Source organism: Spermophilus citellus (assembly GCF_964194105.1).
Source record: "Spermophilus citellus genome assembly, chromosome: 17".
Classification (NCBI taxonomy): Eukaryota; Metazoa; Chordata; class Mammalia; order Rodentia; family Sciuridae; genus Spermophilus; species Spermophilus citellus.
Window position 1 is genome coordinate 55,514,809 of NC_138199.1, and position 27,537 is coordinate 55,542,345.

General features: G+C 48.9%; 1 protein-coding gene across 1 annotated transcript; it reads left to right on the forward strand.

The window, feature by feature from the left end:
- The first annotated feature begins 23,285 nt into the window (after nucleotides 1-23,285).
- On the forward strand, nucleotides 23,286-25,278 carry PYY (peptide YY). The gene is made up of 4 exons (XM_081272013.1): nucleotides 23,286-23,328; nucleotides 24,114-24,179; nucleotides 24,561-24,748; nucleotides 24,867-25,278. Exons 1-4 carry the CDS (start codon nucleotides 23,287-23,289, stop codon nucleotides 24,949-24,951), a joined length of 381 nt encoding a protein of 126 aa, XP_081128139.1. The 5' UTR covers nucleotide 23,286; the 3' UTR covers nucleotides 24,952-25,278.
- The last annotated feature ends 2,259 nt before the right edge of the window (nucleotides 25,279-27,537 follow it).

A 27,537-nucleotide genomic window follows, 5' to 3' on the forward strand; every position in this document is an offset into this window, starting at 1 on the left:
GTTGTGTCTGCTGAAAACTAAAAAATAAATATTAAAAAAATTCTCTCTCTCTCTCTCTCTCTCTCTCTTAAAAAAAAAAGATGAAAGGGTAGAGGGGAAGGAGGAGACAATTTGCCCATAACCCAATAATCTGAAAAGTTTTACCTCAGTTTCCAGTCTCTGGGGATTTGGAGTACTTAGGAATATCTGCTATCTAAAACATAATAATTATAAACTCACCCCAGGCACTGTTTTAAGCATGCATTAACTTCTTTAATTCCATGAAGTTGGTTTTACTATTATTACAGAGTTTTAGAAGGCTGCTTTTAGAAATATGGAGGTGAGGCTCTTTCAGGGCACAGATGGAGCTTGCAGGCAGACTCCTGGGAAAGGGGCTTGGAAGTCAGGGTAGCTGTGGTAGCTGGAGAGGTCCTCCAGAGGGGATGGACAAAGGTTCCAAGTATACACCCCTAGTGTGTCCCGGCTGTGGTCATGGGGTTCCAGGAGGGGCTATAGAAAGAGGAGCCTACAGTGGAAGAGAGGCAGGAGGGGGTCAAAAGAAGGAGGTCTCTTGGGAATCATCCAGAATCTATATGGGTGGGAACATTTTAAGAAGGAAGTGGCAGCCCATAGTATAAATGCCTCTGGGACTGAGAAGAGGCCATTGGCTTCACTCATCTGTGACTTTTTTTTTTTTTTTTTTTTTTTTTGGTACCAACGATTGAACCCAGGGCGGTTAAATACTGAGCCACATCCCCAGCTTATTTTTATATTTTATTTAGAGACAGGGTCTCACTGAGTTGCTTAGGTCCTTGCTAAATTGCTGAGGCTGGCTTTGAACTAATGATCCCTCCTGCCTCAGCCTCCCACGCTGCTGGGATTACAGGTGTGCACCACCATGCCCAGCTCATCTGTGACTTTTGATGGAGTGTAGGAGGTAGCATGGGGAAGCTCAATGGCAGGGGATGTGGTAAGGGCCTGGGATGAGATCACAGAAACTGTAGCTAGAGAAGGAAGCAAAAATCTTGATACTGGGGTCAGGGAGGGGCCATGGCATGGTGTGGGGGCTGATTAGAAATGCAGAATCCAGGGCCCACCTTGGCCTACTGAAGCAGAGATAAGAGCTGATTCCTAGATTCCCAGAGAGCTAGGGGATCTAGGCAGAGGTGGCAGGACAGAGGAAGATGAAGATTCTGGGGTGCAGCTGGTAAATGAGTGGCGCTGTGTGGGGATGGGGGAATGTGTGGGACTCCTGGTTAAAGTGGTGTAATGCCCAGGTGTTATATCCATGTCCCATGGCTGAAATTTCCCTGAGAGGTGTCTGGCTCTGTTTTCCAAGGAGAAAAGAGTGTGCAGAGGTGTCTCTTGTTTGTGTGTGTGTGTGTGTGTGTGTGTGTGTGTGTGTGTGTGTGTGTGTATTACTGACAACTAATGGAAATTTCATAAAATTCATTTTAATATGAATGTCCCAAGGTGAAGATAATATGTGAGGAGGGGACTGTAGGGTATCAAGATTCAGGAACATGTCCATAGGATGAATATTCAGCCTCCTGGACTAGGTTTTTGGCTCAGGTCCACACCGGCAAACTCTCACGCCCTATTGACGCGGACTCCAGTTTGCTCCGCAGGTTGTAATTACACATAGTTTCCACGAGGGGCGATGCCGGACGCTATAATCCCAGCCTGGCCGCCTCGCCTCTGGGATCCTCGAAGTAAAGCGACCATTGGGGGGACGGGGACAAGTGGGAACCCGGTCCAGGAGGGGGATCTACTGGGGTCGACTCCTGGTTCCCTCGTAGCTTACAACCACTTCACCGGGTCCTGGCCACCCCCGCCCCAGCAAATATCCTCCCCAGGCCACCCGCCCTCGCTGGCCCCAGCCCCTGGTCCTGTCTGTGATCCCCATAGCCCAACCCTCATCCATGGAAACAGCCCAAGGGGGAGTCGGCGGCAAAGGCCTTGGGAGGAGTGGGAAGTTTTATTCGGGGCCAGAAGTCCTCCCCAGGCTCTGAGCCAGCGAGGAGGGGGACAGGCATCCTCTGCTGGGATACTTGGGTGGAAGCCCGCTGTGTGTCATGCAGCGTGCTGGGCGAGTGGGCCCCGGGCCACAGCACGGTCCTTGCCTGGATCTTGGGTTTGAATCCTCCTCATTTCCTGGCTCGCACTGTAGGCTCCCGCGGTAGGGATCCCCATTCCCTTCCTCTTAGGAAGAGGGAAGCTTCCCCCTGCATCTTGCCGGGTGCTTCGGGAGTGGGCCAGGGGAAGGAGGAGGGGAACCGCAAAGCCCAAGGGAGCCCAGTGGTGGGACGGAGGTTAAGGAGACCTTGGAAGCCAAAAGCAAGCATTTGCAGAAGGTGCTGTCTGATACCATCTGGGTGCTTGAGAGATAAGAACAGATCTTGGGCAGAGAAACCAGGGGCCGGCAGTCGCGGTGGCCCACGCCTGTGGGGAGGCTGGGGATGTGGCTCAGGTGTAGGGCACACGTGGGTTCAATCCCCAATACTGGAAATTTATTTGTTATTTTAATACAATTAAAAACAATACTACAAATAAAGGTCTATTAACAACTAAAAAAACAAAAAACAAAACAATGCTACATAGCCTGGGAGTGTAGCTCGGTGCTCAGTGCTAAAGTTCATGCTTAGCGTGCACAAGGCTATGCCTTCTGTGTCCAGCACTGAAAAAAAATGTATATATATATATATATATATATATATATATATATATATATTATTCTAAAAATAGCAAGCTTTGTCTTTTCCCACATTTTTATTTGTGCATTATAGTGGTTTATACTGTTGGGATTTGTTGTATATTCGTACATGTGCACAATACATAATATAACTATATAATTTGGCCAATATCACTCCCCAGAGTTTCTCCCCTTTCTCCCCCATCTCTCAACCTTTTCCTCTACTGATCTCCCTTTGATTTTTAGGAGATCAGCCCCCACCTTTCTTTTCCTTTTTCCTCTATAGCTTCCGCATATGAGAGAAAACATGTGATTCTTAACCTTCTGATTTTGACTTATTTTGCTTAACATAATGGTCTCTAGTTTCATCCATTTTCCTACAAATGACATAATTTCATTTTTCTTTATTTCTGAACAAAACTCCATTGTGTATAAAGTTTTGGTTTTTCAATAAATAAAAATACCAGTTAATCAAAAAAGACAACAGATAGTCACTAAAAAGCAAAAAAAAAAAAAAAAAAAAGCCGGATTCAGTGGTACACACCTGTAATCCTAGCTGCTCAGGAGGCTGAGACAGGAGGATCTCTACTTCAAAGCCAGCCTCAGCAATGGTGAGGCGCTAAGCAACTCAGTAAGACCCTGTCTCTAAATAAAATACAAAATAGAGCTGGGGATGTGGCTCAGTGGTTGAATGTCCCTGAATTCAACCCCCTGGGACCAAAAATAAAATAAAATGTTATTGGGTTCTACTTGGTGTAAATATTCTATTGGTTAAATATTTTGTGTGCTGGGCATGGAGAGTATAAGAACAATAAAATATGAGGTTTCCCATGGTCCATGGGGATTGAACTGTTAAACCAACAAACACAGCACAGTTTCATCTCTGCTTTCAAAAGGGACTAAGCAGCTGGTATGCTTGGAAGCACTCAGGGGACAGCCAACCCAGAGTGGAGGGGGGGAGGCCGGGTGGTCAGGTGGTCCTTGGGTAGCTAAATCGAGGACTAATTAGGAGAGAGGTGGTCCCATCTGTAACTTCCGCTTCGTTTTTATGATGTGCACACCCTCTGAACGCTTCTATGGACAAGGTTGTTGACTTCCTCTGTGATTTCTTCCAGGGCTTTTACACTCATAAAGAGCTCTTCCTGCAAGAGGACTAGTAATTCTATTTCTTCCTGCCCTGCCATGGTTCAATTTATTTCCACATTTAACTGTTTGGTTTACCTGGAAACACAGAAACATGGGTTGATTGGTGGGAGGACAAGGGACACCATGGGAGGATGAAGAGGCAGGGACAGGAGGTTGGGAAGGTGGAGGCACTCTGTCGATCTTCATTCTGCAGCCCTCCTTCCTGACAGGTGGCTGTGGGGTTCCCACTGTCACTCTGTCTTTCCTGTGATTGTTTTAGGTGGTGTGTGTGTGGGGGTTGAAGTTCTGAGTGATTGGAGGGGATGATCCAGTTAGACCAGGTTAGTGATAGATAAAGTATGAGGGATGCAGAGCAGACTGCTGTAAGAACTTCCACCATGGGATTTAAATGGGATGGGATGAGGGAGAATGTGCCATGTCCCCGCACCCATTCCCTGCAATCCTAGCTGTTGCTCTATCCCAAATCTCACTTTCTCCCTCTTTATAAATACTTTACTTTATCTGTTCACTTGCATGCACAGGGCTTTGTCCCAACTAGACTCTAAGCTCTTGGGGGCACATGTCTGAGCTGTGACTGGCACAGAAGTAAAGGGAAGGAATGGCCTCTTCATGCCAGCTCCCAGGAGTGCCAGCGTATGGGAGTCCATTAGAGGCTGCCATTTTGAGCTGCCTGCCCCAATCCCGCAGGCAGATGACTGGATGGGGGACTGAGGATCTAGAACATCCAATGTGGGCCAAGCCCTTGTGGTCTGTTCTCCGTGCCTGCATTCCCTTGGTGACAAGGAAGCTGAGGGATCGTAGTCTCTAAGACACAGATACCCTGTGTAGCTGGAGCCTGGGCCTGGGACTGGGATGGGGACAGGCACAGGGGTTGGGTCTATTGTCTGGGCCTGAGAAACCAGCCCAGGGGAGGTAGGGCCTGAGTCTTGGCGGTGGCTGTTCTGATGAAGTTCCTGTCTCAGGGGCTCAGCAACGTTCATTACAGCCAGGAGGAGAGGTAATTAAGGCAGAGAGGGAGGCAGGGAAGGAGGTGAGCTTTTCTCAAGAGGCCCTGAGTGCAATTAGTCAGGGCAAGGAGGAGACAGCCCTTCCCAGTCTGAGAATAATGGTTATAGAGACATGGATTCAGGGCATGGTCCCCCACACCTGTGCTGACTTCCAGAGAAGGGGTGGACACAGGGGCTGAGGGATATGCTGGCATCTGGCTTCATTGGGTAGCCCCCCAGCAGCCTGGCTTCACAAGGGCAGGCCTGGATTGGCTTGGGTTTGGGTTCTGGAGATGCTCTTTATTATGGGGCCTTCTGAGTCACATTCCTTTTCAGAGAAATGGGGCTAATGACATAGTAATGTGCCTGGAATGCAGCATACAGGTGTAGAGCTGGGATCCAAAAGATAGTTTGCGGCAGTGGGGCCTGAGAATCCATACACAAGTAAGTGAATGGGCAGAGAGCAAGGACATGCAGGCCACCCTAACTGTGGCCCAGTTCTGAGTCTAGGGTCAGACATTGCAGCCTTGGGTAAGGGTTAAATGAACTTTTTTTCCCCCTCTATTATCTGTGGTCCTTCCAATGACCTTGCAAGTTTTCCCATTTACAGATGAGGAAACCGAGGCCCAGAGAGGTAACTTGGCCTGGTGAATATCAGTGTGTGGGGGAACTGGGACTCTGGTTCAGGCCTGTCTGGTGCATGGCAGGCAAATAATTCTTTCCTGTATGCTGTAAGGTCACACAGCCTCAGGTGTACAGGGCACAGGAAACTATGGGACCCAGGCCTGGGGTGAACCATGGAGAGGAATGGACACCAGACCCTTCTCTTTGGGTCAAGGGGGTGCCCCTACTCTGTGGCTAATCCTGGCAACGCCTGGATGTCTGCTCTTGCCCTGCCTCCTAGGCTTTGGGCCTGGCTTCTGCACTCTGTCCTTCCTCACCCGCTCATTCATGGCCTGAGAACAGAGGTGGTTAGGAGAGGGCACAGGATGGGCTTTGGCATTGGGATGGGGCCAGGGTGGTGAGAGATACTGAGCGTAGTCTTGATGCCTTACGACAAAGTGCCAAGGGATGGGGCAGGGCATGGTGGACAGAAGAGAGTCCAGAAGAGAAGGAAGGCGGGAGAGCAGGGGTGGCAGAAGTCTGGACCCCACAGACAGCAGGTGGAGTCCCCTACTCTTAAACAAATTTCAAGAACAAGATATTCCTGGGCCTGGGCTTAAGTGCCAACAAGAGAGAGGAAACCATATCTTATGGATTACACATTTTGGGTTCTCATTTCTTTTGTTTAATTTTACCCTTTGCATTTAAAAATTTTAATTTATTATTATTTTTTTTTCTTACAGTACCAGATATTGAACCCAGAGCCTTGCCCAGACTAGTGAAGTGCTCTAGTACTGAGCTGCACCCACCAGGCCTGAGAAACAGTTTGGATCATAAAAGTAATAAATGTTCATTGTGAAATGTATAAAAACTAAAGAAAATAGAAGGAAAAAAATCTGTAATCTCACACCGAGAGATTATCACTCTTAACATTTCTCTATATAAAATACTTCCTACAGAGTTTCCTATGTATAGTCATGTAGTTCCTCTATATAGACATATAGCTTTTACAAAGTAGCATTTATTCTATACTGTTTTTGTACTCTGCTTTCTCCTCATGTAAACATAATTTAAATATTTCCATGTCATTTAACATTTTTCTTTTTTTAAAAAAATTTTTTTAGTTGTTGATGGATCTTTACTTTATTTATTTGTATGTGGTGCTGAGAATTAAACCCAGTGCCTCATGCATGCTAGGCAAGCACGCTACCACTGAGCCACAACCCCAGCCCCTCATTTAACATTTTTCTAAAACTTAATTTTTCATGACTCCATTAAAATATTATATTCTTTATATGCATTCTAATTTATTTGTTGAATCTTTTGGAAATTTGTGTTGTTTTCCTGTGTGTGTGTGTGTGTGTGTGTGTGTGTGTGAGAGAGAGAGAGAGAGAGAGAGAGAGAGAGAGAAATGTTGTAATTGAGGGCTGGGGATATAGCTTAGTTGGTAGAGTGCTTTCCTCACATGCACCAGGCCCTGGGCTCAATCCCCAGTACCACACACACACACACACACACACACAAAAAAAAAAAAGTTGTGGGGCTGGGGATATAGCTCGATTGGTAAAGCGCTTGCCTAGCATGCACAAGTCACAAGTCCCTGGGTTCAATCCCCAGCACCACACACACACACACAAATGTTGTAATTGAAAAATAGTTACTCTTTGTTTTAATTTCTATTTCTTCTCCTTCTGACACCCTCCTCTTCCTCCTCTTTCTTCCTATAGTGCTAGAGATTGAACTCAGAGGTGCTCTGCCACTGAACTATATCCCCACCTCTTTTTTTTATACCCAGGGGCACTTAACCACTGAACCACATCCCCAGCTCTTTTTATTATTTTTTTTTAATTTTGAGACAGGGCCTCACTAGGTTGCTTACAGCCTCACTAAGTTGCTGAGGCTGGCTTGGCTTCAAACCTGTGGTCCTCCTACTTCAGCCTCCTGAGCCACTGGGATTACAGATGGGTACCTCAGCGCCCAGCTCCCACAACTTTTTATTTTTTATTTTGAGATAGAGTCTTGCTAAATTGCTGAGGCTGGCCTGGAACTTTTCATCCTCCTGCCTCAGCCTTCTGGGTAGCTGGGATTACAAATGTGTACCACCTGGCCTACCTTTAATTGGTACTTCTTTGATTAATAGTGATATTGAATAAATACTTTTTACACTAATAATTTGTGTATTGTCCTAGCTCTTTTTTTTTTAATGGTGGTCTCAGGCATTTTCTTTTCTTCTTCTTCTTTTTTTTTTTATTTTGTGTCTAGTGGGGTACTGGGTATTGAACCCAGAGACTCATACAGGCTAGGTAAGTACTCCGCCACTGAACTTCATCTCCAGTCCTTTTTATTTTGAGACACAATTTCATTAAGTAGTCAGGATGGCCTTGGAACTTTTGATCATCCTTTGGCTTGAATAGCTGAGATTACAGGAAAGCACCAGTTTTTCTATTGGTTTATTGATATCCTTCATATGTTCAGATTGTAATGTTTCTTTTTGGTTTGTTTGCTTGTTTTTCTGGTGCTGGGGATTGAACCAAGAGCTTTGGGCATGCTAGGCAAGCTCTCTACCAACTGAGCCTCACCCTCATCCTCAACCCTGTTTCTTTAGTTTTCTATGATGTGAAATATTTATTTGTATTTTTGATTTTGAGACCTGCCTTTTAATTTACTTTTTTATTATACAGAGAAATGTTAGATTTTTTAAAACATTTTATTTTTTCCATATATTTATTTATTTATTTATTATGGTGCTGAGGGTTAAACCCAGTGCCTCAATGTGAAGGCAAGCGCTGTACCACTGAGCTATAGCCCCAGCTGTGAAATGTTAGATTTTTTTTTTTTTAAAGAGTGAGAGGAGAGAGAGAGAGAATTTTTTAATATTTATTTTTTTTAGTTCTCGGCAGACACAACATCTTTGTTGGTATGTGGTGCTGAGGATCGAACCCGGGCCACACGCATCCCAGACGAGTGCGCTACCGCTTGAGCCACATCCCCAGCCCCTGAAATGTTAGATTTTAATGTAGTCAAATTTATAAACATTTTATTTTTTGTCTATGTTTAGAAGGGCCTTTTCTTTTTCATTATAAAAGTTATAACCACTTTTCTACAAGTTTGTAAAAGAACAGCCATGGCCCCCACCTCATGCAACCAGATGGGATTTAATTAAGACTAAAATTGAGATTTAATGAGCCGAAGGCCCTGGTCTAGACTTAATCAATTTCAGTAACCTCAGAGCTGGCTGAGTGCCTGATGCCCAGATGCAGTGGGTCGTCAGAGGGCACAGAAATGGCAGGGTGGGGGACGCCCAGGATAGGAATCAGGGACTGCCCCTCCATATCTCCATCTGTAAAGGGAGGCGGTTGGACCACCAAGCTGGCTCTTGGGACAAGGCGGGGGCAGGCTCCAGGTTCAGACAGCAGCCAGGTTCAAATCCCCACCTGCCTCCCATCAGTCCTCGGGTTTCCAACCTTTAAACAGGCAGTTTCCTCCTGTGTGAAACGGGGCTGGCAGGGCCGCTCGCGGACTCACGGGGGAGATGGAATGGGATGGCACCGGGCCTGTGCCCAGGCAGCCTCAGCCAAGGGGGACCCTGTTACTCTTAGCGGTGGTGGCGCTGGGGTGTGATGGAGGTTAGGAATCCCTGACGGGCCTCTGGCTGCCACCCCTTGAGAATCCACTGCTGTCAGCCTCGAGGGGCGGGTGAGGCGGTGGACAGGTGCACCGGCTGCTGGCGGGAGCGGTGCCACCCATGGGCTCAACAGGGAAGGTGCTGGAAAGCTCCCGCTTGGCTCGACACAGTTGGGGTCACCAGAGACCTCAGCACCTCTCTGCTCCGAGGGTGGCTGGAGCGCGGGGTGCTGGGAAGTGACCTCCCCTCGGCCCCTCGGGTCCTTATCAGCGACAGGCGATAAGCGGGAACCGGAGGCTCTGGCGCTAATGGAGGCAGCGAGGCCTCGGTTCCGGCGGATCCCGCGGTGTTTGCGGGAGATAAGCGGCGGCCGCGGCGCCCCGCTGGGTACACATAGGCCACTTAGCTGCGCAAACAGCCGCCGGCCGCCGCGCCCCGGGCCCGCTCTGGGAGGCTGGCACCCGACCCACGGCGCGCGGCGCGGCTGGGGCGCAGGACGTCCGCGCAGGGCGGATGTGCGGGAGGGCGTCTGTGTGACGGCCAGTCACCCGCCACCCGCCACCCGCCACCCGCCGGGCCCATCGGCCCGCTGGCGTGTGCTCCTGTGTGTCTAAGGCCTTGCGAGTGAGAGTTGGTGGCTGCCTGCCGGGAAGGTGGGCATGAGGGCACCAGGGGGATCCGAGGGACTGTCCCTATGATGTATGCACTCTGGGCTCTCATTCCCGCAGCGTCCGCTCCAGCCAGGATGTTCCCTACCCACAGCTCCAACCCCCAAACTCTCCTTGAGCCCCTGTCCCTTCTAGTGTTAGAACCCCAACTTGTTGCTGGGGCCAACAGACTCGGGGCCACACCCTCCTCTTCTCCTTAGGACAGGTCAACCTTTAAAGAAGGCCAGAAGGGATGTGGCTCAAGCGGTAGCGCGCTCGCCTGGCATGCGTGTGGCCCAGGTTCGATCCTCAGCACCACATACAAGCAAAGATGTTGTGTCCGCCCAGAACTAAGAAAAAATAAATAAACATTAAAAAAAAAGAAGGTCAGAAGTTCTTTTTATTTTTAGTACCAGGGATTGAACTCAGGGGCACTGGACCACTGAGCCACACCCTAGCCCTATTTTGTATTGTATTTAGAGACAGGGTCTCACTGAGTTGCTTAGAACCTTGCCATTGCTGAGGCTGGCTTTGAACCTGTGATCCTCCTGCCTCAGAAGGTCTTTTGAGGTAAGGACAAAACAAACACCTGTCCCCCAACCCTTCTCACTGAAGACTGTCCCCAGGCATCAGATTTAGACACTCAACTAACTGAACACAGAATCTAGTTTGGCCCAGCATCAGATATTAACCTTCCTGATATCTCATTAGCTTAGAATTTTTGCTAGTCCCTTCTAGTCCAGTGCAGTCATGCCTATTCCTGCCACGGGTCCAAATCTGCTTTCTCTCTCTGCTACTACCCCTGCTTCCACTGCAACTGTAACTAAACTTTTTCTCTGATTTTGGCTTGACTGCTGCCTGAAAGGTAGCCTGCCAGGAACAGGTATTCTGGCTGTGCACTGCATAAGTGCATCATATCTCAGGGGCATGGTTCTAGTGTCCATAAATGTGTACTCTTCCTCTGGTCAAATTCTGAATCAGCAGGAAAGCCCCTCTTAAAAAACTCACACAGGCGCTCAGGGTCATGCTTGGGAAAACAGATTCTCTGATACACAAGGGCAAGGGTCTCACTCCACCTAAGCTGTGCTGTAATCTTCTGAAGTGGCTTCTCATGCTGGCCTGACACTCTTGGAGATGGGATTCCACTCTGAAGTGGCGGTGCTTGCCCATTCGTTATTGACTTGGTATCCAGAGTTGAGGTGTGAAGGCTGGGGCTGAGGCTTGGTAGAGTGCTTGCTTAGCATGCCCGAGGCCTTGGGTTCACTTCCCTGCACCATCAAAAAAAAAAAAAAAAAATACACAGTTTAGGGGGATGGTGGGTATAGGTGACAGTGTGGCTCCCTGTGTTCAGGGCTCTAGGGAGTTCCCCTGGGAGGGGATGGACACAGCTTGGAAAGCGTTCATGAAGTGGTAATTTCATCTAATTTCTCACACCCTCCGTTTTTAGTGTTGGGAATCAAACCCAGGGCCTCACACCTGCTTAAGTTCATGCTCTGCCACTGAGCCACACCCCCAACCCCTTTTTTTTCCTTCATAATTTCTAAGAGGACACATATGTGCTGACTGCTGGTTAAAATGGTTTTGGAAATTGATGGATTCAACTGCATTGGCCATGCCATTAAAAGAATAGAAAGGCAAACCACAGGGGCTGGGGATGTGGCTCAAGCGGTAGCACGCTTGCCTGGCATGCGTGCGGCCCGGGTTCGATCCTCAGCACTACATACAGACAAAGATGTTGTGTCTGCCGAGAACTAAAAAATAAATATTAAAAAATTAAAAAAAAAAAGGCAAACCACAGAGCGGGAGAAGATATTCATTCATAAGGGATGCATATCCAAAATGTGTAAAGAACTTCTACAAATAAGTAAGAAAAAGAAAATTCAGCCAGGTACGTTGGCACACACCTATAATCCCAGCAGCTCAGGAGGCTGAGGTAGGAGGATCTTGAGTTCAAACCCGGCCTCAGACACTTAGGGAGGCCCTAAGCAACTCAGCCTGTCTCTAAGAAAATATATAAAAGGGATGGTAATGTGGCTCAGTAGTTAAGCACCCTTGGATTCAATCCTTGGTTCCAAAAAGAAAAAGAAAGAAAGAAAGGAAGGAAGGAAAAAAAGAAAGAAAGAAGAAAGAAAGGGAAAGAAAGAAAATTCATTGGAAAAAAAATAAATGAGCAAAAGACTTGATCAAGCAATACACAAAAGAAGATATTTAAATAAGCATATGAAAAGATGTTCCACTTCAACAATCACCAGGCAAATGCCAATTAAAACCAGAATGAGATACTGCTGCACACCCACCAATGGCTACAATAAAAAGACAGATCATACCAAGTGTTGGCAAGGATGTGGGAGTGGAAATGTGTACAAACACTCTGGGAAACTGGCCATCGCTACTGAAAACTTGTCTCTTTTTTTAAAAATATTTTTTAAGTTGTTGATGGCCTTTATTTTATTTATTTGTGTGTGGTGCTGATAATCAAACCCAGTGCCTCACGCATGCTAGGCAAGCATGTTACCACTGAGCCACAACTCCAGCCCCTTAACTGTCTCTTAAACACATCGTATAGCCCATCAGCCCCACATCTAGATATATGTGTACACGTGGTCACCGGAAGACACCTCCAGGAATATCCTAGGCACAGTCATCAGAATATCTTCAAACCTGAAATACCCAGTGCCCATAACAGTAGAATGGGTAAATAAACTGTGATATGTTTATGCAACAGAATATTACATAGTGGTGATAATGAACAAATTATAACTATAAACAATAGCATGGGTGAATTTCACAAACGTAATGTTAAGTCAAAGAGGCTGGATCTAAAAGAACACTGCCTCTGAGACTCCATTTATATGTCAGAAATCAGGGCAATGGTTCTCAGAGTCAGAGGAGACCTGGGGAGTGGGCCTTGGGGGGGAGTGTTCTAAGGGGTTGTGATGTGATCTGTTTCCTAAGCTGGGTGCTGGTTACACTGATGTTTGGTTTGTGAAAATCCATTGAGCTGAACTCTGTGCACTTAAATGTATGCATACTATACTACTATAAAAAGTTGAAAATGTGTGTGTGTGTGTGTGTGTGTGTGAGAGAGAGAGAGAGAGAGAGAGAGAGAGAGAGAGAGAGAGAGAGAGAATGTGTGTGTGTGTATTTTTTAACATTTATGGAGCTACCATTTGGATGGATTTAAGCTGTTTGCCACTGATTAAACTCTCTGGGCCCTACCATTTCTCCCTCTTCCACTTCTGTTGCTGGGCCTCATTCTGGCTGCCTCCATTCCCGTTTCCCCTAGTCTGCTTCTGGTGCTCAGGTTGTGCAAATTATACTCTAACATTTATAAAACAAAAAAACAAGAAACAAAACAAAAAAAAAAAAAACCTTTTTTTTTTTAAGAGTAAGAAGTACTTTGAATTCTTTTCCCTTACAAAGATGTGTATCAGGGCTGGGGTTGTGGCTCAGTGGTAGATCACTTGCCTAGCAGTGTGAGGCCCCGGGTTCGATTCTCAGCACCATATATAAGTAAATGAATAAAATAAAGGTCCATCAACATCTAAAAAAATATTTAAAAAAAGATGTGTATCGGAGCCAGGTTTGGTGACCCATGCCTGTAATCCCAGTTCACAAGTTTGAGGCCAGCCTCAGCCATTTAGTGAGAGTATATCTCAAAATAAAATGGAAAAAAAGTGGAGGGGGGACTGGGGACGTAGCTCAGTGGTAGAGCACTTGCTCAGAATGTGCAAGGCCCTGAGTTCCATTCCTAGGACTGAAGGGGATACAATGACTGTATCTGCAGTGCAGCCCTTGCCTGGAGATTGTTCCCCCACTGTTTATCAGTCAGGATTATATTCAGCCTTGAGTAATGAAAAATGCAAATGAACAATGCTCTAAAACCAGGGATTCTCACACTTGAGCTTGCATTGGAATCACTCAGCAGGCTTGTGAAAATACAGTTGCTGGGCTCCACCTCTAGAAATTCTGATTCAGCAGGTCCAGGATGGGGTCTGAGAATGTGTGTTTCTGACTAGTTGCTGGGTATTGTTATTGATCTTGAAACCATACTTTGAGAACAGCTGCTATAATCACACCAGTGTTTATTGTCTCATGTAAAAATCTTCCAGGTTGATGGGCTCAAGGCTGGTGTAACAGTGAATTGTCAGGGACCCAGTGTTTTTCTAGCTTTTCACTCTGGGGTATGGCCTTGACCTCATGGTCCAAAAGGCTGCTTGAGCTCTAGTCATTGGGAACTCATTCCAGCAGATGGGAAGGAAGAAGGTTGCTTTAATGCACCTATAACGATCATTCATAGAAATTATAAATCCCATTGCCACTTGCCACTTACACATATATGGATGTATGCGAGCATACACACAGACACAGATAGGCACAATTCATCACAAGGAGGCTGGGAAGTGTGATTTTTTTTTTTATTTAGGGTGGCCAGGCGTCAGCTCAGTCAAGGGAAGAACACATTTTGGGGACAACCAGGAGGAGCTAGAGAGCACATCCACCTACACTGTCTGCCCAGGGTCAGGAAGTCAGGACTGTGCTGGGGCCCAGCAAATTAAGATTATGTAGACGGGTGTGGTGGCTCAGGAGGAGGCTGAGGCAGGAGGCTCCTGAGTTCAAAACCAGACTTAGCAATGGTGAGGAACTAAGCAACTCAGTGAGACTCTGTCTCTAAATAAAATACAAAATAGGGCTGGGGGTGTGGCTCAGTGGTCAAGTGCTCTTGAGTTCAATCCCCGTTACCAAAAAATAAAAATAAAAATAAAAATAAAAAAAAATTAGATGACCTCAGGTCAGGCGGGTCCCTTCCTTGTCAGTGAAATGAAGACCCTTTGTGTCTTCATCGAACGTGAGCTCACGGAGTCCCTTCCCCGCCAGGCATTGTGCTGAGAATTGGGAATGAAGAAGAGTAAGGTGAGGGTGCATGGACCGTCCCCAGCGCTTGGACAGGTTGTGGAGGGCCATGCCTTTGGGGGTTCAGACAGGACCCCTAACCCACAGGGTGGGGGCCAGGTAGGAGGTGACTCCTACAAATAGCAATTCCCACCTGCCCTTGAGTGTCGTGAAGGTGAAGTTAAATTTTGGCTGCGCGTGTGATTTACCAGTGGCAAGTCCTCTAGAGAAGATCATTGCTTTTCCCTGTGTGGCACAGATCCAAGTTGGGGTCGGTGTGTGATTCCAATGTCACTGAGCCCCACCTGCAGCAGAATCAATCTGGCAGGGGGCCTCTGTAGGGCTTTAGATATTGATGGGGGCCGTGGCCACTGCTCCCAGAGGGTGCTTTCTCCCTCCCGGTGCCCCGCTGCAGTGCTGGGGATCAAACCAGGGCATCACACATTGGCAAGTGCTCTACCATGGAGCTCCCAAGCCCAGGAAGGTGGACCTTCATGGAAGTTTGGCCCCAAGGGGTTCGCGCACCCGAGAACCCACTGAGCTAGAGGTAATCTCCATGTTGGCTGATGGTGGCTTTAAGGAGCCCAGAGCTTTTCCTGAATAGCACTAACGCTGCGGCAGAGACTCTAAGGAGGAACACCCCTGAGGTGGTGGCAGAGATGGTCCTGAGACTGGCCCATGTGTCCAGGGACCCCAGAGCTGCCCTGAAGGGACAGAGAACAGCAGGATGAGGGAGTGGGGAAAGAGGTCACCTCCCGCAGATGTGACATGCCAAGGGTCAGTGGTGCTGTGGTTGCAATGCGCAGGCGCTGGGACGGGCTGCAGTGTCCCCAAATGCTAGTTTGCACGTAGCTGGCTCAGCCTCATTGTCCCTGGGAGGCAGCAAGAGGAGGAGAGCTGCGTCATTTTCTTGTTTTCCCTTCTCTCTGCTGTCACCCTCCCCCGCCTCTCTGATGAATGGCACAGAATGAGTCACAGCTAATGGCTTTCCACAGAGGCCTCACAGCTAATGAAGCTGCTAACGAGGGACCCAGTAAAGGAGTAAATGAGTCGTGGCTTCTTCAGCACCCTCCCTCCCCCTCCCCGACAGCGAGGGCTGCGGAGCTGGCCATGATGCAGGATGCAGTGCAGCTGGTGGACACTGGGGACCCAGAATGGGGTGGAAGAGGTATATATGGGGTAGGGTGGAATGAGGGTCCCCTTTGGGACACAAAGATAGGAAGCCTTGTCCTTGCAGAGACTGGAGTTGGAAGGGAAGGGAGATGTGTAGAGATGTAGCTACTGTTTTCATTGTCAAGAGAGGCCTGTGATCCAGGCTTTATTATTTCCTTTTCACAAAGAGGCTCAGCGAGGTCAGGCAACTTTTCCAAAGTCACACAGCTGACACACACATATGGGATTCAAACTCAGAATGATCTGACTCCAGAATCTATACCCTTTCCACTACCTTTAGGTTTATAAGTATGTGGAAAGAGAAGACATGATCAGAGACAACTAAGGACCAATTACTCTGGGTTGATCTGATTTTCTGAGTTGATGGAATTATCTGGTCTGAGGTGGGTATGCTGTAAACTCCTGTGTCTGGACTTCAGCAAGGCACTCAGCAAAATCCCTTCTGACACCCTGTGGACACTGAGGGGCGGGGGATGCGTGGGCGAAGTAGCCCCAGGGCTGGAGGAATTTCTTATTGGATAAGGTTCTAAAAACAGTCAATGCCTGGGTCAAGTAGGAGATAGTAGTGACACCAAAGAGCTCTGTCCTTGGTCCTGTGCTGTTTAAATTTTTTCCTTTTCCCTCTTCCCTTTTTATTTTTAATTCTTCACCTATGTCTGCTGTATAAAAATATAAACTATAGATAAACAAAAATAAATTAAAAAATCAGCCAGGTGTAGTGGCGCATGTCTGTTATCCCAGAGGCTCCCAGAGGCTGAGCAGGAGGATGGTAAGTTCGAGGCCATCCTCAGCAATTTAGCAAGACCCTGTCTCAAAAAACAAACAAAACAAATTAAAAAGCTGGAGATACAGCTCAGTATTAAAGTGCCACTGAGTTCAATCCCAGATATCAAAAAAAAAAAAAAAAAAGAAAGAAAGAAAAAGAAATAATAAAAAAACCAACCCTCTTGAATCTCAGCAACACCCTTTTTGAACGATCTTTTCAATTTTTTTAACTTTGAAATTTTTCATAATGAAATGATGGGGCTAAAAATCCCACCCAATGAAAGGCTTACTCACTGGTCACATTTAGGCACATCCTGCCAATGTCTTTATTGCAAACAATAAAATGCGGCGTGTTACCTGGCACTCGCAGTGCATTGGCGACAGTGCTCAGCGCTAACAGGCACTGTCCTCTAGTTGCTGGCTCCCAGCCATGTTCAAGCGCCTTTGCCCTCTACTTTTCACAGATGATAAAATCAAGGCTCAAGATGCGCTAAACTTGCTCAGGACACGGAGCCCTCTGAAGAGCTGAGACAGGGTTTGGATCAGGTTTTCTGGGCTCTGGAAAGGGGCTCTGAGTCCAGATGTGTCACATTCCTTAGGTGCCCAGGGTGTGCGGGCTCAGGGTGTGCCACAGGCTGTTGGCACAGGGTGATGGCGAAACTCGAGTTTGCTATCATTCCATTCTGCTTGCATAGGAGCATTGAGGGACACCATCTAGAATATGCCCTCAGGGCCTGCCCAGACCCCAGTAAACTTAGAGATCTTAAAATAGTCAGCACCAGCATTTATCAGGTGTTTCTTGTTCAGGTGGCAAATCAGGAGGCCAGGAACTGATTTTATTATTATTATTATTATTATTGTTGTTGTTGTTGTTGTTGTTATTAATATTATTATTATTTTGTACTCAGGATTGAACCTAATGGCACTTCACCAATGAACCCTTTTGATTTTTTTTTTTTTTTATTTTAAGACAAAGTCTCAATAAGTTGCTAAGGTTGGCCTTGAACTTTTGATGCAATTGCCTTAGCCTCCAGAGTCAGTGTATCACTATACTAGCCCAGACATTGATCTTTAAGTAAGGAGCAGATTTTTTTTTTGTACTGGGGATTGAACCCAGGGCCATTTAACCACTGAGCAACATCCCCAGCCTTCTTTTATTTTATTTTTTTTTTTTACTTTGAGATTTGTCTTGCTAAGATGCCAAGGTTGGCCTTGAACTTGTGAGCCTCTTGTCTTAGCCTCCCTAATCACTGGGATTACAGGCGTGCCCCACCACACCCAGCAACAAGCACTTTTTGAAATATTATTATTTTCCAGGAGCTATTCTAGGATTTTAGAGTCAATAACTTAACATTTTAAAAGTACTAGTAAAATTGGCTTTTTTAGGTGTATTTATTAGTTGGTCTATGACTTTTAACAAAGATATACATTTTTATAACTACCACTATAGTCAGGACACAGAATAATAGAATATTTCTTCCCCCTCTCCTAATTCTTTTTTCGTTTTGTTTTCTGGTGGTGCTGGGGTTTGAACCTAGGGGTACTTCATCATCCAACTACAGCCCCAGCTCTTTTTATTTTTTAAAAAAATTTTGGTTTTGGATATTAGAGATTGAACTCAGGGGCACTCAACCAATGAACCACACACATCCCCAGCCCTATTTTGTATTTTATTTAGAAACAGAGTCTCACTGAGTCGCTTAGTGCCTTGCTAAGTTGCTGAGGCTGGCTTTGGACTTGCTATCCTCCTGCCCTAGCCTCCTGAGCTGCCCTACTTATTATTCTTTTAATTTTTAGACAGGGTCTTCCTAAGTTACTTAGGGCATCCCTAAGTTTTTAGAGCTGGCCTTGAACTTGTGAGCCTCCTATCTCAGCCTCCTGATTGGCTGGGATCATAGGTATGTGCCACTGTGCTTAGCAGAAAGAAAGTTTTGTCTTCTAGAGTCTGTATGTGTCTGTGTAGATACATGTTTAAAAATGTGACCGCACGAATACCAAGCAGCCATGGAAAGCGAGGCTGTGATCCCTTCATTCAACAAGTATGATCGGAACCCCACGATGTGCCATGTTGTTCTAGGCTCTGGGGATACATGGGGGAAGAAAACAGACAAAACCAACGCCCTGGTAGACTACGTTCCATTAGACAATCAACAAACACCCAGACTCGTTAATCATGCGGTATAACAGAAAGCAGGGAGGGCCAGTGGAAAAGCAGAGAGGGCGGGAAGACTGGAGACTGGGCACTGTGGCAACAGCCAGGGTGGGTGTGGAGGCACAGAGGACAGAGGCTGGCAGATGGGAAGGGCATGCAGCAGAACCGGAGCTCGGAGCCAGAGGCAGAGGAGAGGTCCAAAACTGAATCCAAGACAGAGAGACAAAGTGACTGAGAGGCACTATTTTTGCTAGTCAGGCTACATGGATTTTAAGTTTCTGGTGACAGTGGATTGCCTGGAGCTCAGTAGAGAAGCAAGTGACAGAGAAGGGTCAAGGTGAGGCCTCTGAGTAGCACAGATGATAGAAAAGGTTCTTGGAGGCTGGTGTTGGTGGGAGGGACATGGGAGCGGCTGCCCTGAGAACAGATCCTCCAAGATCCCTAGTGGACTTGGGGTTGGGCAAGGGCCACAGTCCTCTGGGTAACTGTGGATGAAGATGAGAGTTTCCAGAGTTGTGTGCCTGCTCTCTCTTCTTTTTAAAAATGTACTAAATTAATGTTTTATAGTTTGGGTGCTGATTCTTAGACACCAATTCTAGTATCAGGAAGACTGACACAAAGCCATCTGCTTGGCAAACTGGGGAATATGGGTACCATCCTTGGATTTCCTACAGCTTTGCTTTCAAAAGGGTCTCGCTGAGTTGCTCAGGGCCTATGTTGCTGAGGCTGGCTTTGAATTTATGATCCTCCTGCCTCAGGCTCCCCATCTGCTGGGATTACAGTCATGCGCCACTGTGCCCAGGAAGTCACAGTATTGAACTCAGGGACACTGGACCACTGAGCCACATCCCTAGCCTTAATTTGTATTTTGTTTAGAGACAGGGTCTCACTGAGTGCTTAGTGCCTCACTGTTGCTGAGTCTGGCTTTGAACTTGTGATCCTCCTGTCTCAGCCTCCCAAGCCACTGGGATTACAGGCATGCACCATGGTGCCTGGTTAAGCCATAGTCTTTATAAGTAAGAGAACATTTATGCTCAGGACAAAGTGAATGTGCTTGTGCCACAGTCTTTATAAGTAAGAGAACATTTATGCTCAGGACAAAGTGAATGTGCTTGCATTGCCATAAGCACTATCACCATAGCCATTATTTCCCTGGGCTGTGGCCAATAATGAAGGTAGGTAGAGAGTTTTCCATGGACCAATAAACAAGGAATCCTCATCTCAATCAGAGAGCAGAGCCACAGCCTAGCTCCTGCTCACATTCCGGGATTTTCTGCTCTTTTCTAGCACACCCCTTCATCCAGAGGAAAGCTACATGTCAGCTCCACACGGTTACAACTGGAAGTTGTTCTTGGATTAAACATGTGTGGGACATTTGCAGCTATGAGGCGTGTGTGGGCATGGGTGTGTCCACCACCATCATCTCTTGGCTAGATTATTGCAGTTGGTTTCTAATGGCTTCCCTGCTTGCCCTCCACCCCCAGTCTACTCTGATACAGCAGGCAGAGTGCTTCTTCTAGAATGTAGGTCACACTTTCATCCAAACCCCTCATCTCATTCTGAGAAAAAGCCATAGTCCTTACAGCAGCCTTCAAAGCCCCCCTACATGATCCCACCCTCTACTGCCTCCCTAGTCTCATCTCCTAACTCTCCCTGCTGCTCACTCCACTCCAGCCATGTGGGCCTCTTGCTACTCCCCCACTGCCACTCAGGGCCTTTGCACTTACAGTTTCCCCTCCCTGCAACACCCTTCTCAAGGTAGACTCACTTCTTTCAAATCTCACCTTACCAGGGAGCCCTTCAACAACCACCCTGCATAAAATAAGTCTCCCCCACTGGCACTCTCCAGCTCCCTCACCTTCATGGTTTTCTTTAACACTTAGCATCAGACTTACACATGCTCAGTTGTTTATTTTCTGTTTCCTGTCACTCTACAGGCCCATAAGGGCAAGGATTTTGCCTGTTTGTTCTCTGTTCTATCCCTGTGTCTAGAACAGTTTTAGGTACACAGTAGGGGCCTAAAAAGTGCTTTTTTTCTTCCTTTTTTTCTTGTGTTAAGGATCAAACCCAGGTCCTCATACATGCTGGGCAAGCACTCTGCCACTGAGCCACATCCCCAGCCAGTGAATCAGGACTGACTCTCTTGCTGCACAGCAACCACCTGCTGTCTGAAGGGCCCTGAGCATGAAGGCCTTGCCTGAGGGTTGAATGCAGTGGAGCAGCACTGCTCAGTGCTGAGGCATCTGAGAGGCCCTGTGTGTGAGGGGGTGGCAAAGCGAGTGCAGGTGGCAGGTGGCAGATGGTGGGGTGCAGAATGCCAAGTCTAGCTGGGCATAGTGGCGCACGCCTGTAATCCTAGCCACTTGGGAGGCTGAGACAGGAGGATCGCAAGTTCAAAGCCAGCCTCAGCAACTTAGCAAGGCCCTAAGCAACTCAGAGAGACTCTGTCTCTAAATAAAAAATTAAAAGGGCTGGGGATGTGGTTCAGTGGTTAAGCGTCCCTGGGTTCAATGCCTGGTATCAAAACAAAAAGCCAAAACATGTGTGCACGTGCGCACGTGCACACACACACACACACACACACACACAAAAGAAAAACCCCAAACATAGAATGCTAAGCCTTTTGACATGAGTGGCATGGGCCACTTGATATGAGTCGTCCTAGTGAATGGTTGTCTGGGGTCCAGGTTCATGGTGTCCCTGACCTGGGTGGACCCAGGTGCTTTGAGGATGGGGACCAAAGGAATCCCAGTGATTCTGCCTCCCTACTCTTCAAGGACAAGTTGGAGGCAGGTCTTGGTCTCAAGTCTACAATAACAATTGTTTCTAAAGTTTCTCTCCTCATAGATTTCAGCCCCTCAGCCTGAGACATGTCTCATGGCGACTGAGTCATGCGTTGATGAAGGTGGTGGGCATGTGGGTGGTGGGTGGCTGGGCCCATTGATCCAGGGCTGAGACATTCTTTCCATTAGTCAACAGGTTAATAAATTCTCTGATGAGGAGGTGGTGATTAATGAGCCAATCAGCGTGCCCTGTAATTGGGGAGTGGAGCTGGGGTTATGATGGATGGGAAAGGCTTGTGAGGATGTGGGAGGCAGGCTCCTGATCCACACTGAGGGACCACCTCAGGCCCCACTGGTTTTTACTTTTAAGGTACATGAGGAAGTGACTTCTTCAGAGGTTGTACAACGAATGTGGGCCTTCTCCTGTGTCCTCTACCTTCTCACTCTTCTCCTTTCCTCCTGTTTGTCCTCAGGCCCTGCAGTCCCCAAGGCTTGAGCAGGTTCCAGGGATGTCAGATTTTCTGTGTGCTCCTTACAAGCTCCTTCACCTCTCTCCTCCAAGTTTACCACCGAAGAAACCCCCTTCACCACCCTGGCTAGTGCTGGGAGGTCAAAGATCACCCCCACCCCCACACATCCTTGCCCCTTCAGCAGGCGGGTCCCTGTCTAGAGCCTGACCCTGGGGTCACAGCTGTCTTTGGATGTATGTGATGCTGGGGATCTGAACCAAGGACTTTGTACTTCACAGCTGTCTTAACCAGTCCCCTGGCTTTGGTCATTCATGAAGAACTAGAATTCTTTTATTTCTACTATCTCCTCTCCAGTCTGGGCACAGGCTTATCCCTGTGTCTGTGCTCTGGGAACTCCTCAGATGGGATTTCGAGGGATAGTTGAGTGCCTTCCCCACCCCAAGACGAGGGCTCCCCAGTGATCAAACTGTGCCCCTCACCTCAGACTGGGGGAACTCAAAGATAAACCCTTGACTCTTCTCTGTCACTAGGGCTCTTGGAGGACAAGGCTGGGCTCCCTAAGAATGAGTTTTCTCTTCCCTCTGAAGGTAGATTCCATTTCCCCTTGTCCCAGTGTCTCCTTCCATTTCTATGCTTAGCAAGTGCCCTGGTGTTTCTTGGTTGTAAGGGGCCCTTTGGGCTTGAATAGCTGATAAGGAGCCATTTCCGGAGAGTGCAGGTGACTGAACCCATAAAAAGGCAATTGAGGGATCCCTGGACACTTCCTCTCAGGAGAACTCTAAAAATAGCACCCACAGCCATCTGTCCTGGGGAGTGGAGGGGCTGGCCCAGAATGAGGGGCCTGGACAAAATGACTCCTCTTGCCTCAATGGACTGATGAAAATGGGGTATCTACAAGGCTCTGGCTAGGCCTTGTAGAGGGAGCTGGAAAGAGCTTTATGGGGAGACTCCCTATGAGACCTTTCTCTTCCTGGGGGTAAGGTGGGTCTGATGGGTTGGCAGTCTGGGTGCCTCCCCGACCTAGACCTCTCAAAGTGGGTGGTGGCCCAGACAGCCTCCTATCTCCTGCTCTCATGCCTGACTCTGGAGCTCAAGGTGCAGAACCTGTTTGCCCTCAGGATTGAGGGGACTTCTTGGGGTCTTCCCCACGCTCTTCCTGTATTACCATCACCTCTCAGAGTTTCAGTTTTCTCACCTGGAAAATGCAGATGAACTCAGTTCATGGTACTGTTATACCAAATATGCTATCCTCTCTAGCACACAGGAGGTGCACAGTTAATGGTAGTCCTTTCTTATTTCCTTCAAAGGCTCTGAGTGAGAATATCGACCCCAAATCCCAGTGAAAGCTATAATGGGCTGGGGACAGTGGCATATGCTTGGCAGCTTGACATCACTCAGCCAAAGAAAATACCAGGTATCCTGAATGACATGGAGATGGGGTTGGGGGCTCTGCCTTGGGAGGGGGCTCTATGGAGGGCCCAGCTGGACCAGGATCTGTATGTGCCAAGCTGGATGTAGAGGTGGCTCATTCAGCTGTTTCTGCCTCCTACCTCTGTCCCCAACTCTTAATTCAGAATGGATATAATGGAATATCCAGAGAGGCCTCTCCCCAAGAACATCATAAGCAGCCGGTCAGGAGCGACGGTCATAAGCTCCTACCCTGACTCCAGAAGAGACTTCCCCCCACAGGGTCCTGTCACTCCTGGACCCTTATCAAAGGCATTAGCAAGCAGAAGCTGAAGATAAAGGCCTCCTGGAAGGAGCAGCCACGGGTTCCACAGGCTGGAGGAGGCCTGTCCTCCCTCAGGTTCCCCACTCCCACCTAAGGACAGGGTAGGGAAGATGGACTCACATCCTTGGTCCTAGGGGCTACCCCAGGAGTCTATATCTGAAGGCCTCACATCTTTAGGGGGCTAGACCTGCCACTGGGGGGCTGTGGGGTGAAAACAGGGTTTAGAAGAGGCAACCAGTCCGGTGGGACCCTGAGTCTGAGCATGGCAGCTGCCTCCTTAGCTCCTGCGAGGTGGAGACATCACGTCCTGGCTGGCTGTAAACTCTGCGAGTGGCAGGGGTGGAGGAAAGAAGGAGGAAGGGCCCTCCCCTGCCTGCTCCCCCTCCCCTCGGACTCCCCCTCCCTTCCCAGGCCGATATAAGCCCCGCGGGGAAAGCGCTGAGCAGAGGCCGCATCTCCACCTACAGCAGTCGTGTCCTTGGGACTGCCTGCACCTTCCATCTCCTGCTCATCTCGCCTTGGGAGCTATCGCTGTGAGTGGCTGGGGATCAGGAATAGTCTGGTAGTGAGTTATTTTGTGAGGAAACTGAGGCCAGGGTGGTGGAAGCTGGGGCTGAGTGGTTGGAAGGGGGCCAACAGAGGTGGGAAGGAGGGTCTGGGAATCAGCTGCCAGCAGAGATCTCTTCCTTCCTCTATCACTTGGACAGCAGCGGGAGTGGGGAGGCAGACAGGACTTATGACTCTGGCACAGGAGGAAACTGAGGCCAGAGACGGTGCGGTGCTCGAGAACACAGAGAGAGTGGCTGAACCCTAGCCCAGTAGGGCCACCGGGGCGTGGGCCAGACGGCAACCACTGCCGCAGCCTCCCACGGTCGAGGCTCAGGATGCCCCACGCTCCAATGCTCCCTTTCCAGATGGTGACCGTGTGCAGGCCGTCGCCCGCTACGGTCGCAGTGCTGCTGGCCCTCCTCGCCTGCTTGGGAGCGCTGGTCGACGCCTACCCCGCCAAACCCGAGGCCCCGGGCGAAGATGCCTCCCCGGAGGAGCTGAGCCGCTACTACGCCTCCCTGCGCCACTACCTCAACCTGGTCACCCGGCAGCGGTGAGCGCTCGCGCCGGGCTTGGCCGTGGGCGTGGGGGCAGCGCCTCTGGGACTCCGCCCTTCGCCCCGCCCCACTCCACCCGGGGCCTAACCACGCCCCTTGTGACCCCGCCCCCAGGTACGGGAAACGCGACAGCTCGGACGCCCTTTTCTCCAAGCTGCTGTTCCCCGACGGCGATGACCGCCCCGTCAGGTCGCGGTAAAAGCGTTCCTCTTACCACACACGGGCCCCTGGAGCATGGCCCGGCCCACCGGACCTCGCCCTGGCACCCTCACTTAAGACTTGCCTCGGCCTCGGCCTCGGCCTCGGCGCTCCAGACGCGATTCCTTCCCATTCCCTCCTGTGGGCCAGAGGAGCCTACCCGTGCAGAAGACCCCAAGGCCTCCGGGGAGCTATGCTAACTACACCCACATCATGTGCATATTTGGTTCTGGGTAGGGCCCTCCGACCACTTCTCTGTGCCCCCGGTATCGGGGCCTGAGGGCTGTGTGTGGTTCATCCCTTGTCCCCAAATAAAGAGCAAATTTCACAGAAACTGAATGTGTGCGTCTGTTTCCTTTCCCTTCTCCTTCAAGGAGGTGGCCTCGGTAGGAGAAGAGAGTGGAGGTGCAAGATCAGGGAGAAGACTCGGAGCCCAAGAAAAAGGCGCCCCAGGACTAGGCTGGGGTGGGGTGGGGTTCCCTGTGCTAGTAGCTGAGCATAGATAGTCACTGCTGCTATTCTGGGGCTGGACAGCGCCCAGACAAGTGACCTCTGTGAGAGGAACTCCAGGCAAGGGGGGCATGGGAGAGGGGTGGATAGGAGCTCCAGAGAAAAGAACAAGAAGAGTCGCTGGAGACGGAGAGGTGGAGAGGAACATGCTAGGCAGCCTAGGGGGTAACCTGGGACATAGAAACCTCGCAGGGCAAAGATGAAGACTGGTATAGGGCCGGGCAAGATACCAACACTCTAGGATTGTCCCCCTGCTCCCCCCAAAAGTGTACTACTAGTCTCCGGGGCTGCAAAGTTTGGAGATTAAGATGGGATCAAGGATGGGGGTGGGGAGGAAAAACCATTTGTGGGGTGAGGTGGGTGTGCCAGCTGTAGAGGTAGATCGAGAGCTCAAGAGCACACCTGTAATTCTAGGGGCTCGGGAGGCTGAGGCAGGAGGGTTGTACTTCACGCCAGCCTCAGCAATTTATTTTTTATTTTTTAAAGAGAGAGTGAGAGGGGGGGGGAGAGGGAGAGAGAGAGAGAGAGAGAGAGAATTTTAATATTTAGTTTTTAGTTTTCAGCGGACACAACATCTTTGTTGGTATGTGGTGCTGAGGATCGAACCCGGGTCGCACGCATGCCAGGCGAGCGCGCTACTGCTTGAGCCCCAGCCCCAGCCTCAGCAATTTAGCGAGGCCTTAAACAACTCGGAGAAACCCAGTCTCAAAATAAAATTAAAAGGGCTGGGGGTGCTGGGGTTGTGGCTCAGTGGGAGAGTGCTTGCCTAGCATGTGTGAGGCCCAGGATTTGATTCTCAGCACAACATATAAATAAATAAATAATAAAGGTCCATTGACAACTAAAAAAATATTTTAAAAAAGGCGGGGGTGGGGCAGGGACTGGGGTTATGGCTCAGTGGTAGAGCACTCCTCTTGCATGTGCAAGGCCCTGGGTTCCATCCTTTGCACCACATAAAAATAAATAAATAAAATAAAGTTATTTAAAAAAAAAAGGCCCGGGGGGGGGGCGCTGAGGATGTAGCTCAGTGGTAAAACACCCCTGAGTTCAATCCCCTGTACTCCCTCTCCACAAAGAAAATCACTTCTAAGGAACCTGTCACCTGAGTAGAAGGAACAATGAGAGTGTGGAGGTCACTTTTTCCCTCAAAACCCTCCTCCCCACTTTGTTGAATGCACACACAGTGCATGAGTCACTAACTGTGCCTTCCTGGTGACAAGACTATAGGGATACCTTCCAGTCCCCTCCACCCCATGGGTGTTTCAACTGGACGATAACCTGATCCCCAGACACCCTTCCTTCTCAATTCATTCTCCCAGGAAGCCTGCCTTGGTTGGCCCTGACCTGTACTCTTTCTCTCATCTCTGGTCACTGAACTCTCATGGCTACTGCTCTGTTCACTAAGAGACCTACCCATGTCTGTGTCCTCCCCGCACCCCACCTCTATGGTCTGAGGGCCCCCTAAAGGAAGGGTCTGTCTGTGGACTTTCTCCTGAACCTCCAGTTCAGCAGGACCTGCCTAAGTCCGAGGCAGGTGGCTGAGGGATGAGAGGGAGAATCAGGCTGAAGACAAGTGTCCAGACCCAGACACAGTAAGAAAGGCAGGAAGGCTGGGTGGCATTACCGGGGCATAAGGGCCTTGCAGACCTGTTTGCAGACAGGTTACCCTGGGAGGTGAGAAGACTCTAGACCTGGCTCTGCTCTGACACAACCTGCACTAGGTGGCCACCCTCCCTGGTGCTGTCCCCCAGCCTTTCTTGAGGTAGGGCCAGCAGTGTGGGACAGAGGACGCTGGTCCAGGGGCTGGAATAGGCCCTGGACTGTATGGATTCTGATGCTCTGGGCCTTTGCCCAGGCCAGTTGCCCTGCAGGGAAAGCCCTTTCCTTCTCTTTAGCCTAAAATACACCTTCGGGTAGACGTTGCCTCTCAGAAGCCATTCTTGTTTCTCAGGATGGAGTTTGTCTCTCTGGCTTCTCCATTTTGCCATTTCCTGAGGTCCATTCCCATCCTACTTCGTTTCCTGTCTTCTCTCCTCTGTACCAGCCGGGGCAGATGGGCACATGCAGTGGCGGCTTG